At 34.9% G+C, this 12,218-nt stretch overlaps 2 protein-coding genes across 12 annotated transcripts in view; one reads left to right on the top strand and one right to left on the bottom strand.

The window, feature by feature from the left end:
* Positions 1-12,218, bottom strand: part of LOC103036852 (polyunsaturated fatty acid lipoxygenase ALOX15B-like) — a 98,940-nt gene that overhangs the window by 74,782 nt on the left and 11,940 nt on the right. Inside the window, exons 12-15 of one of the 10 annotated variants that reach the window (XM_049467010.1) lie at positions 11,866-11,984; positions 11,686-11,786; positions 11,431-11,601; positions 9,638-11,017 (exon numbers count right to left, since the gene is read on the bottom strand). The exons of 7 other annotated variants lie outside the window; for them this stretch is intronic. In XM_049467010.1, coding sequence (XP_049322967.1) covers positions 10,838-11,017; positions 11,431-11,601; positions 11,686-11,786; positions 11,866-11,984 — 571 coding nt within the window. In that variant the 3' untranslated portion in view covers positions 9,638-10,837. Of the gene's footprint in view, positions 1-9,637; positions 11,018-11,430; positions 11,602-11,685; positions 11,787-11,865; positions 11,985-12,218 lie in introns of those variants that run through there. 2 more of the 10 variants (XM_049467038.1, XM_049467034.1) reach the window with 2 other exon arrangements.
* LOC111188802 (tripartite motif-containing protein 16-like) overlaps positions 1,149-12,218 on the top strand; it is an 85,857-nt gene continuing 74,787 nt past the window's right edge. Inside the window, exons 1-6 of one of the 2 annotated variants that reach the window (XM_049467091.1) lie at positions 1,155-1,786; positions 2,097-2,192; positions 2,575-2,808; positions 4,346-4,505; positions 5,056-5,115; positions 5,252-5,879. In XM_049467091.1, the coding sequence (XP_049323048.1) occupies positions 1,199-1,786; positions 2,097-2,192; positions 2,575-2,808; positions 4,346-4,505; positions 5,056-5,115; positions 5,252-5,784 (1,671 nt within the window). In that variant the 5' untranslated portion in view covers positions 1,155-1,198 and the 3' untranslated portion in view covers positions 5,785-5,879. Of the gene's footprint in view, positions 1,787-2,096; positions 2,193-2,574; positions 2,809-4,345; positions 4,506-5,055; positions 5,116-5,251; positions 5,880-12,218 lie in introns of those variants that run through there. The other variant, XM_049467096.1, reaches the window with a different exon arrangement.

Below are 12,218 nucleotides of genomic sequence, written 5' to 3'. Positions count from 1 at the left end.
AAAACAAAACACATCCCTAAAACAAAGAGTTAAAATCATTAAAACAAACTTGCAGGAAACATGCAGGTAAAATAGTTCTAATAGTATTTCTAACATAAGAGATTTAAAACCAAACTAAAAACACAGAACATGGTGTGAACACAGTCCTCTCTCTCTCTCTCTCTCTCTTAACTAACTGTCCCAAACATTAAGAAGAGAACTGTATTTAAACCTAAAGCTTTATTGAGCTTTATTGATCTTTCAAGAGCCCATCCCACTCCAGCAGAGTTTTATAAAAAACATTCTAACCCCTTTTTCTTCCCTCCCCTCTCTCTCTATCTTTCTCACATGTGCTGAGACGCCTGGCCGGCCGGTCTTCCTGGATGTGTCCGTCTGTGGGTCCAGCTTTCAGGAATCAGCCCTGTCCTTCTACTCATCAGAATTATTACACAACCCTTCTAACTCCTGCTTCTTGTTTCTCTTTCTTTCCTTTCTGTTTTCTCTATCTATCTCTTTTACATGTATGGAGATGCCCTGTTCCTGATGTTCCCAGCCTGGCTCTCCACAGCCCGCTGTGTTGTTCTCCGGCTCTGCAACCCTGCACTGATTAACATTAACACACTCAGTATCTGTTTTTGTATTAGCCATAGCTCTATAGTTTGTGCCCTATAGTTCTTATATTCATAAATTAGTACCTGTTATATTAGCCATAGTTCACATAAATTCTCTGTACTGTTTTGTTCTGTTATTTGTTTTTTGTTTGTTTGTACTGAGCGGGTCAACCCGAGTAGGATGGGTTCTTGGTTCCTTCCAAGGTTTCTTCCTCTTAAGGGAGTTTTTTGCCACTGTGTCACCATAAAATTGGCATCTCTGTGGTGCTGCTCATAAGAGGCGTGGACCTGTTTTTCCTGTAAAGCGGCTTTGTGACAACCTTTGTTGTAAAAAGCGCTATATAAATAAAATTGAATTGAATTGAACTATTATTGATCTATTCTTCTCATCATCAAACTGCTGACCTGAAGAAGGGATTAAAGCTTCATAGACCTAAACTCCTCCTCTTTTCTCTCTCTTTCTCTCCACCTCCTTCTGTCTGACTCTCCAGTAAACAGAGAACCAGGAAGACACTCCTACTCATTTCAGAGAAAACGAAACTCACTTACACACACACTCTCTCTCTCTCTCTCTCTCTCTCTCTCTCTCAGTCTGTGAGAGCAGGAAAATGGCAGAGGTCAGTATTTTAGACCAGGATCAGTTCAGCTGTTCAGTCTGTCTGGATCTACTGAAGGATCCAGTAGCTATTCCCTGTGGACACAGTTACTGTATGGTGTGTATTAATGGCTGCTGGGATCAGGAGGATCAGAGGGGGGTCTACAGCTGCCCCCAGTGCAGAGAGACGTTCAGTCCGAGGCCTGTTCTACGCAGAAACAACATGCTGGCTGAAGTGGTGGAGAAACTGAAGAAGACAGAAGTCCGAGCTGCTTCTCCTGCTCACTGTTACGCTGGAGCTGGAGATGTGGAGTGTGATTTCTGTACTGGGAGAAAACTCAAAGCCACCAAGTCCTGTTTGGTGTGTCTGGCTTCTTTCTGTGAGACTCATCTCCAACCTCACTATCAGTCTCCTGCCTTTAAGAAGCACAAGCTGGTCAAAGCCTCCAAACAGCTGCAGGAGAAGATCTGCTCTCAGCATGATAAACTGATCGAGATCTACTGTCGTACTGATCAACAGTTTATCTGTTATTTATGTACGATGGAGGAACACAAAGGTCACGATACAGTCTCAGCTAAAACAGAAAGAACACAGAAACAGGTAAGAAATTCAGATTTATTTTAAATTGAATTAATTTCTAGTTCTGTAATATTCAGCATGTGCTCTTTACTGATTGTCTGATCAGGTAAAAGTAAATGAGTTCAGAGAAAGAAACATTGAGATTATATTTGATGTAAACTGGTGAGACTGGTTTAGTCAGCCAACACCCTTCTACCAGTCTTTCTTCAGCTTCACAACACAAACTACAGACAGTACCAGAGTCCATTACAGAAACAATAAACTTCAATCTTCTGATTAATAATTCACCTCCTCTCTCACACTTCATAAAGAGCTGACTTTGTTTCTCCAGAGTGAAGTGAAAGATATGCAGAAGAAATTCCAGCAGAGAATCCAGGAGAAACAGAAGAAGCTGCAGGAGGTGAAACAGGCTGTGAAAACTCTTAAGGTGAGAAGAGAACAGAGAACAGCTGGAGCAGCTGTTTCACATCACACTCAGTGTACAGACACACTGCCAATGAGAAGTAACTCATCTACAGTTAAAATGAAGAGTGTGGAGAAACAGCAACACTCAGATTTAATAACCTGTAGATCCCCTTCAGCAGCGTTCACCTTCCTGTTCCATTACCCAACGTCTCTTCAGATTAAGATCATGAACTGCAGCCCTTAAATTCTCCTGTTAACTGTAATGATACACATTTACATTCATTATTAATATGATCTATCAATAATCCAAAGATGTCTAGATCCTGATGCAGCAAACCAGGATGCTCCCTCCACCATGCTTTACAGTCAGTTTTTATAAATGTTTTGTGTTTTGTATATAACAGCTCTCTGCACAGTCAGCAGTGGAGGACAGTGAGAGGATCTTTACTGAGCTGATCCGCTCCATTGAGAAAAAGCGCTCTGAGGTAACAGAGCTGATCAGAGATCAGGAGAAGACTGAACTGAGTGCAGCTGAAGAACTCCTGGAGCAGCTGGAGCAGGAGATCACTGATCTAAAGAGGAGAAACACTGAGCTGGAGCAGCTTTCACACACAGAGGATCACATCCACTTCCTCCAGGTAACAAACACTGTCTGATCTACAGAAACAATTTATATTTATAGTTTATATACTTATAATAATTTATAAGAACAGAAGGAATCGGAACACTACAGCAGATATCACCGCACATCACCCCTAAATTGTTGTAACAGAGCAAACCATAGAAGATGGGATCCAAGTGCAGGTTTATTAAAAAAGACCTCAGGCAACAATAACAGGCAAACAAGGCAAAAAAAGGACAATAAAAAAATCGTAGTCAAAAAAACAGACAAAAGTTCAGAAACCAAGACAGACTATAATACAAGAATAACGCTCAGAAAAGTTTACAAAAACAAGACCTCGCGTAGATCTAACAGATGAGCAGTCTTAAATACACTAGATAATGAGCAGATTAAAAACAAGTGCTCCTCTTAAGTCGGGGAGGGGTATTGCACGGGTCGCTCCTGACAATTGTTATATATTTTTTACATATTTAGTTTTATTTAACGGCTTTAACTAATTTAGGTTTCAGTAATGATAAATCTAGCACAAGTGCTGTCTATTGTAAAATTAGAGTGATGAATCTGAAAATATACTTACAAGATTCATTAAATGTTTTATATATTTATCTAATCATGTTTTTACTTTATAAGTACTTTTGATTTCCACTGCTGAAATGATAAATGCTGCTGTCAGTGACATTCATATTGTATTTACTTTATAATTTACATTTAATATAACAGATTAGTAGAGAGAAGGTGAGATTAAAGTGATGATTTTCTTCTCAGCTGCAGATGTACAGAGTTCCTGATCCTCCTAGACTGTTAGTATTGTAGAAAAATAAAAGCAGCTGATTTTACTGCATAATGTGCAAAAGAAACACAAGAAAATGAACTAAATCAACAGCATTTAATGATAAAGCTTAATTTCTTATATTTTAGTTCAGTTATTCTCATCATTTTAAAGAACTGATACTATCAGCTGCTGAGAGAGAAAATAATAAAGAAACATGAAAGAAATAATTAATTTTTACATTTTAAATGATCATCATTAATTATGTCCTCTTAATGTGTTTGTGTGATATATTGTACCTGATCATTTAAATATATTAAAGGTAAGAAACAGCAGAAACAGGTAAATTAATATTTTACAGCTTCAATACAGAATCATTTCAGCAGAACTGCTGCAGTGTTTATGAGGAAAATCACTCCAATGTTATAAAACCTCACATTCACTGGAGAGAAAGAGTGTAATATGCTGATACACGTTTAATAGAGCAAATGAACATCATGTTTCTAACAATGTAATAATTATGAATAACAGATGCTCAGTTATGACTCTGATTTTACCACATTTACTGACTATTTTAGAAAAAATGGAAATACTCTTTTAAAGGATGATTTACAGCATGTTTTCACTGCTGATCCATTTTATTAAATAATGATCTATTATTTAGTAACAACAAGAAAACTGATCTTTATTTTACAGATTTCTGCAAATTGTTACCACAGTATTACCACATTACTACCTATTGATTACAGATCTGTAAAGTAAAGCTCTATTTCACTCTCTGTAGAGATTCCAGTCTGTGAGTGTCTCTTCTGGAGGTGAAGATTCACCCAGCATCACTGTCCATCATCATCTCTCATTTGATGGAGTGAGGAAATCTCTCTCTGATCTGAAAGAGCGACTGGAGGAATTCTGCAGGAAGGAATTCAGTAAAATCTCTCCACAGGGTAAGAGGAGGAGATCTGATCTGAAACACACTGAAGATCATGTGACCCTGATTAACATAAATCCACAGTATTACTCAGAATGAATAGAAGATGACTTTATGTAGATTTGATGGATAAAATATTAAAATTACTCTAAATTTCTTTATTTTTAATCATTTAATAAGAATCTCTTCAGGGCTTCTATAGAGAGTCCAGAGCTTTTCTCCAATCAGCTCCCAGCTCACCTGCAGCAGCTATACAGTGTTATTAATGCTTTATTACAGGTGTTTAAAAACCACTAACAAAAGTTACACAGAGACATTTTGTCTATTAGAAAAAGCACAACTTCTGTCTGAGCAATAAACTACATTATAACACATATAATAATTATTAAATACAAATGTGATACATGTAACAAAGTTAGAAAGAAAAAGGAAATTTGCAATACATTTTTTTACATTTTAAATATTTTTACAACCTGAAAGATGATTATATATCTGTAACTGTTTCTTTCTGAATAAAGAGTTTTCTTCATTTATTCTGTTGGATCATTTGGTTTCTGTTTCCACAGTTTCAGCAGTTCAGATGATTTTACCCTCAGAACCAAAGACCAGAGGAGACTTTCTACAGTGTAAGTAGAAATAAACACCTCAGTGATCTTTAAACACTGAATAAATATACAAGAAAGAACATTTTCAACTTTATTATCAATGTTTATTATGTGAAGAAGAAATAAATAAAACACTTTTTTCTCTTTTATCCTTCAGATTTCTGTCGACTGACTCTGGATCCAAACACAGCACATCAGTATCTCAGTCTGTCTGAGAACAACAGAGTGATGAAGCGCAGTAATAAATTTCAGAGTTACTCTGATCATCCAGAGAGATTTGACTGCAGGTGTCAGGTGTTGAGTAAGGAGAGTGTGAGTGGACGCTGTTACTGGGAGGTTGAGTGGAGCAGTCCTGGGGAATGTGTGTACATATCAGTATCATATAAAGGGATCAGCAGGAAAGGACGGGGTAATAAATGCAGGTTAGGACACAATGATCAGTCCTGGAGTCTGCAGTGTTTTCCCTCTCTCTCTTTCTGGTACAACAACACTGAGACTAAGATCTCAGCTCCTCCATCCTCCAGAATAGGAGTGTATGTGGATCACAGTGCAGGAACTCTGTCCTTCTACAGCGTCTCTGATACAATGACCCTCCTACACACAGTCCACACCACATTCACTCAGCCCCTCTACGCTGGAGTCTGGATTAATTATTATGAATCATCTGTGAGGTTTTGTGATCCACAATAAAGTGAAAGTAGTTCAGATGATACAGAAAAGAATTGTGTTAAGAATAGAAATGTGTGTTTATTCTGGGACACTGTAGGGGGGGAGGGGTTGTTTTGGGGGGGGGGGGGGGTTAGAATGGGTGTATATGGAGGAGTTAGAGGTTATAGGTGTTATTTTGGTGGACTGGTGATGATTCTTAGTTGATTATTTTGTTGATCTGTATCTGTATGTGTGAGAGAGAGTGTGTGTGTGTGTGTGTGTCTTTGTGTGTTTTTGTCTCTTTAAATTTATTTTAAGTTTCTTTATTGACTTTATGGAGTGAATTTTGTGGCAGAAGTTTTACGTAATAAAATCTGCAGTCAAATTAAAAAAATGTTGCAAATTCAAAAGAGAAAAAATATAAAATATATAGCAAATACATATTTATATACTTGATTATTATACTTTGCAGTTATTTGAAAATTATTTCAGTTTGGATTTTGCAAGTCTTTGCTTTTATTTTTGTATTTTTGTGAATTTCCTGTGGATTTTTTCTGGCTTTTTCTGATAAAGAATTTGCTTCTGGAATTTTTTCTTCTGCTTCAGTTTTTTACTTCTAAATTTTGGCACACTTTTCACGGGTGGGCGGGGCTTAGAAGAAGTCGTTCCCCTTGAATCTCCATTGGTCAGTTGGGCCTGCCAGTTTCAAGGTAATAATATATATCTAATATAATAAATATATATATATTTACAGCTGCAAATATATATTTGATTTATATTTTTTCTCTTTTGAATTTGCAGCATACAATTTTTCCTTTTGATTCTTAAAATTATGATTATGTATTTTATTTTTTTGTGTTAAACTTTTGGCGCAAAATGTACTCCATAGACTTTAAAACACAATAAATCTTCATAACCAAAAAAAATTAGATACAAAAAAAACAAGATACAAGGTTTTGTTCTGACAGTGATATAATGAAACAATTGAACTAAAAAGTCTGACAGTAAAAATCACAAACTCTTCAATTAAGAAATAAAATTGATATTTTATTTTATATTAATAAAAAAAGTTTGAGATGATTCATTTGTTTATTTTTTATGTTTTTGGTTTTCTTGAGTTCTAGTCATAGGCGTAGGAACCGTGGATTTGTCCCCCCCAAAAATGATATCAGTTCGCTCAGGTCAGCTGTACTATTAATGAGGAGACAGACCGGACCAATCACGGAGCCGGTTCAGGTATTAAGTCACGCCTCCCAGTAGAAACAGCCAATCAGCATGCTGGTTTTGCGGCGCGCGGAGCAGAGGCAGTTTGCTGTTGGGGAAGCCCCGCCCCCTCGCTGTGAGATTTAGCAGCGGGATCGGGCTGCAGCAGCTTCAGCTGATTTTAAAACAGATCTGGATATACGGAGATTTTACTAAAATAAAAAAAGGTAACGATAGTCTAACCACTTCAACTGTGATGATATGTTTCTGATAGCTGGTTAAAAATACACGTCTCTGAATCAGCACACAGTTTAAACCCACTGTGATTAATAAACTGCAGCTGTGTTAGTGTGTAAGCTTATCTTTGGAATTAGCTAGATTGGGAGTCAGGGTTAAAGGAAAAAAATAAAATATATATGTAATGTTTCCCTGTACCTGATCAGCTAATCACTTTAATTTCCAAACTGTTTATTCATTTAGGATTACAGGACTTACTGTGAGCTATAATGAACGAAAATTGATTTAACTAACTAGTTATCTAGAAGCTGGATGTAGATGATAGCCAGAATTTCGAACAGTACTTTAAGTTGGTAGTTTAAAGCAGTTACTTAACCCCGATCACTGCCCTAAACTAGTGTTTTCCACCTGATCAGCTAATAAACAGTCATTTACTGAGTTTACCTGTTAAAATCCTTTAGCCCCCTATGGAGCCTAAATTAATCATGTATATCCACCAGAGGAAGCTCTAGAATATGCAGAACAGTTTTAATATGTTATAAGAATATATAAGAACTGGGTTGAGAAACACTGCTGTAACGTGACTTCTGTTCATTTGTATTTCACAGTAAGACCACTTATCCTGACGTTTATAAAAATCTCTATGAAACGTAAAGTTACATTCTTTTACATAAAAGGACACCATCTTAAGAAGAGCTCTCAGTAGAAAAAAATAAAAGTGCAGGAGAAAATGTAAATATACGACAGAATTGACATGCCAATACATAATAATAATAATAATAATAATAATAATAATAATAATAATAACAATAATAATAATCTGTTATATTATTTTAAATATTAGGTGATAACTGAAAATTTTTGGCATATGTACATAATTCAGACATTGCTTGCATATTTTTTCTAACAACAGTAGCTGTAATGTGGAGTAACATGTTTAGGTTGTAAAATCACCTTATAATAATAATTTACTTTTAATTAAAAGTAATTTCCACAAATGTTGTTCTAGGAAACTATTGGGTGGGCTTGGATTCATATTGGCAAATGTGTCCCCCCCAATATCAAGCCCGCTCCTACGCCCTTGGTTCTAGTGATTCACATTATTAATATTCATGTCTCTCCCTTCAGTCAGAAACTCCTATTTATCATCTGATCTGTTTTAATCATGTTAATGAATCTGATTTCTAGAATGATGTGTTTTCTTTGTATTATATTTATTTAGAATAAAAAGTGAAGATTAATCTAAACATGTGATTTTTACTCTCAGTAAGAGCAGATAGAAGCTGTTCAGTCTGATTACAGACTTTAATCCAGGAGAGACTCAGATTCAGGATCAGGCTGAGAGGGTTGAGAAATAAGAACCTCGTAATCTTGTTCTTAATAACATTCTTAAAGTTTTGAGTTTTTTCTTTGTAAATTAGGTATTTCTGAAGCTCAATCTTAACCTAAGAGAATTCTGACCCACTCATAATAGAACTTCTATTTGTGCAGTTTTACCAAAAATACAGCAGGTCTCGCATAATTCCTTTAAAAATCAGTCGAGCTTAATCTGAGCTGAGAAAAATCACATTTATATATAAAAAATATTTATTTTTAGAAAAAGTCACCACAACGTTTTAGTTCAGTTATAAGCATTAATGTATGTAGTTTGGTAGTTTTATATTTGAATCCCTGTTTTAACACCAGATAATCAGAGACGAACATTTTTAAATATTATTAACACAATAAACCCACTGTGTAAACAGATGCTACTTTTATTATATTAGATTATATTTAATTCTAACAATGTTATTAATTAATACTACAAAACACCAAAATGTACAAAAGTTTGGGTTCCATTTCTGCACCTCAACACTACAGTTACTGTTCATCTCAGAAACAGCTCAAAATCACATTTCTAATTTATCAAATACAACCATAGAATAAAATCATCAACCACATAAACCAGCAGCAGCATGAATCAGAACTAACAGGATTACAGAGATTATTATTATACCAGTTATTAAAATCTATTAATTCTAAGACTTTATTTAAACATTTACATGAACTTTTAGATATTTATTTTTGAGAGTTTTTAAAACTATTGATTTTATGTTATCTTTGTTGTGTTTATTTTACATTCACATGGAACATATGATTTGTCTTGATTAATGTGTATGAGATTATCAGCGATATTAAATTATTAAACTCATTAAACACATTTTTATAGGCTTTATAAACACTATATATTTTAGTTGTTTATAATATAATTCTTCTCTTATGACACTTTTCTAGTATAGTAATGATAAAATGTATGTAAATGGTTCAGTTTTTAACTGGTGGTGTTTTTCTAGTGCAGTGGAATCAAAACTGTACGTAAGAAGGATATAAAAAATGAGCAGCACTGACACCTGAAAACAGCAAGTGAAAGTATAGTGACTTTACAGATCGTAAAAAAATGGTACAGAATTCAAAATAGCTTTTATCAGATTTATTTCAAGAAGAAAATCATACTACAAAAATGTTCTTGATTCAAAAAGAAGAACAAATACCAGGAAGTAAACATAAAATAATCAAAACTATTAAATGTATCTGATCAATATAGGTACAGTAAAATAAGTGCAGTATCATGGCCTCAGACAGGCAGAGTGTCTCGTTTCCTAATATGTCCTTTCCTTTCAGTTCTCTAAACAGAAGTCAGCTTGTTCTTTTCAGTCTAACTCTCTCACCTGTCTCTATTAACCCTTTCATTTTTTAAACCATGACATGGCCTTTAAATTTGAAGCCATCCAATCAGACGTTACAGATCTGCCCTTTTAAAAACAATTAGTTTTTAATATGTGACTCTGGAATTCATTCTATATTGAGGATGCATTTTATGCTAATTAACTACTCTCCAAAGAAGGGCTACTTTACCACCATTCTTGTGAAATGACTCTGTGCTGTAAATGTAAATGTAGAGGTGTTTGAGCCTGATCCAGTTTCTATATGTGGTTATAAAATGCATTAAGCTTCTTATCTACAGCTCTATTAATGATTAAAAATTGTTAATAGTACCTCTCCCTGATTATGCACTTAATTCCTGAAAAACATGGAAAAAAAAATCTATATGTAAATTATGTTGCATGCAAATATCTGCATGATAGTATTAGTATGTGTATAAAACCGGCCTTTCAGCATCTGTCATGTGATATTTAGTATTTAGATAGCTGAGGAAAATAGAATTTGTAGAATTTGTAAAATGCTGAATGCACTGTAAAGTTTACAAGTTTAGTCTTTTTTGAATGATGTCACAGAAGAACAGCTTCTGTAAAAAGTGTGAAACTAACTATAAATTGGTTTAAAAAATTTACATCAAGTGAAAGATCTGTAGAAGATCTTTAAAAGGTTGTTCACACAAATCTCTGTATCAAACATCGTTCTTTATAGAACCACAAGTGGCTCTTCATTAGCATCACTCAAATAATCATCTAAAGAATCAACCTTTATTTTAAGAGCAGAAGTATTTAAATTGCAGCATTTTTGCTATAAATGAAAAGAATGAAAGAAACAGCTCATCACCCTTCTAAATATATTTTGATTATATAATTTTTTACTTTCTCTTTTCTTTCTCTTGTTCTTTCGTGCATGTTGGGCGCTATGCATTCTAGAAAAATGCTCTGTCAGTTTGTTCACTCTAAATGGCAATGCTATTATCCACATTCTTTGGACTCAAGTAAGTGTATGGAAGATCAAGCTTCTTGTTCCTTTTTTCAATTTTCTTATCAAGAACACGCAGATCCTCTTGAAACTTTGCAATCAGGTCCAGGGGTGTGTCCTCACGGAATAATGCCTCGGGGAAATATCCAAGTGGGTACTGAAGACGCACAGAAGAACAACAAGACGTTTATGTTGAGAGTGTGTGAATCCATTAATTCAATAGCTTTCATAATTAAACTTCCTTCCACTTCTAGATCAGGAGAATCTCTCACTATCTTTAAGAAACTCCTGAAGACAGAGCTCTTCAAAGAGCAGCAACTCTCTTAACACTTCTAAAAAAACTAACTACTTCTAACCTCATCTCCTTCTCCTCCTCCTCTACGCCTCTATCCCATTATTTCCCTTTGATCTCCTTTAGGCCCTATCTAAAGATGTTTTTATCTTTAACTTCTATTGCTTTTGTACTTCACTATTGTAACTCGCTTTGGACAAAAGCATCTGTCAAATGCAATGTGATTTAATGTAATGTAATTAATTTTTTATGTTAATTTCAATAATTAATTCACAGACCCGATCAGAGGACTCGCGGCTCAGCAAGTACACAACTGCCATTATGTTAAGCGTGGTGGAGACATCAGGTAAAGTCTTAAGAATGGTGTCATCTGTGGTGTCTCCTTTTCTGGTTGGTGGAGGACATTGGAGAGAGCTTGGGAAGTTGGGCATCCAAGCCCCAAAATCAAACTGACAGAAAAGAGGTAGTATCAGGTCAATCATAATAAAAATAAAACATTAAATGAATTTTTAATTAAAAAAACATTTCTAAACCTGTCCGTTGTTGACTGCAGCATGTTGGGCAGACACAGTGAAGATCACCATGGTGACAAACTTTGACATTTCTTCAACAGTGACAAAAGACTGTGGAAATCCTGTCAGTGACGTGAATGAAAAGGTTTTAAACAGATTTACAAAACAGGATAAAAGAAAAAAAAAGAAATGAAAGCTTACCAGTCTTACTCTTCTCCTGGAAGCAGTTTTCTACTATCTCATCTATCCATGCCTGTAGCTCCTTGTCTTTCTGTACGTCTTCATCATTGTAGTAAAAAGACAGGACTCCATGCACAAAACTAGTAGATATGAAATAAAGAACAAAGAGCTGTAAAATCTTTAACTAATAATGTCATTTTAAAAAGCATACTACAGTAGAAGAGAAATATATACAAGTTCACAATTCAATGTGTGCTTGGTGAAAAGAAGGACTTTCTGCCTTGTTGGATGCCCTGTTTTTTCCCACACAGTGAACATGATTACATAGGATCAGTTACTTGTATTTTTATTTTTACATTTTGTACGTTTTTATT

Source organism: Astyanax mexicanus, chromosome 1, assembly GCF_023375975.1.
Source record: "Astyanax mexicanus isolate ESR-SI-001 chromosome 1, AstMex3_surface, whole genome shotgun sequence".
NCBI lineage: Eukaryota > Metazoa > Chordata > Actinopteri > Characiformes > Acestrorhamphidae > Astyanax > Astyanax mexicanus.
This window is presented reverse-complemented; position numbering and strand designations above follow the sequence as displayed.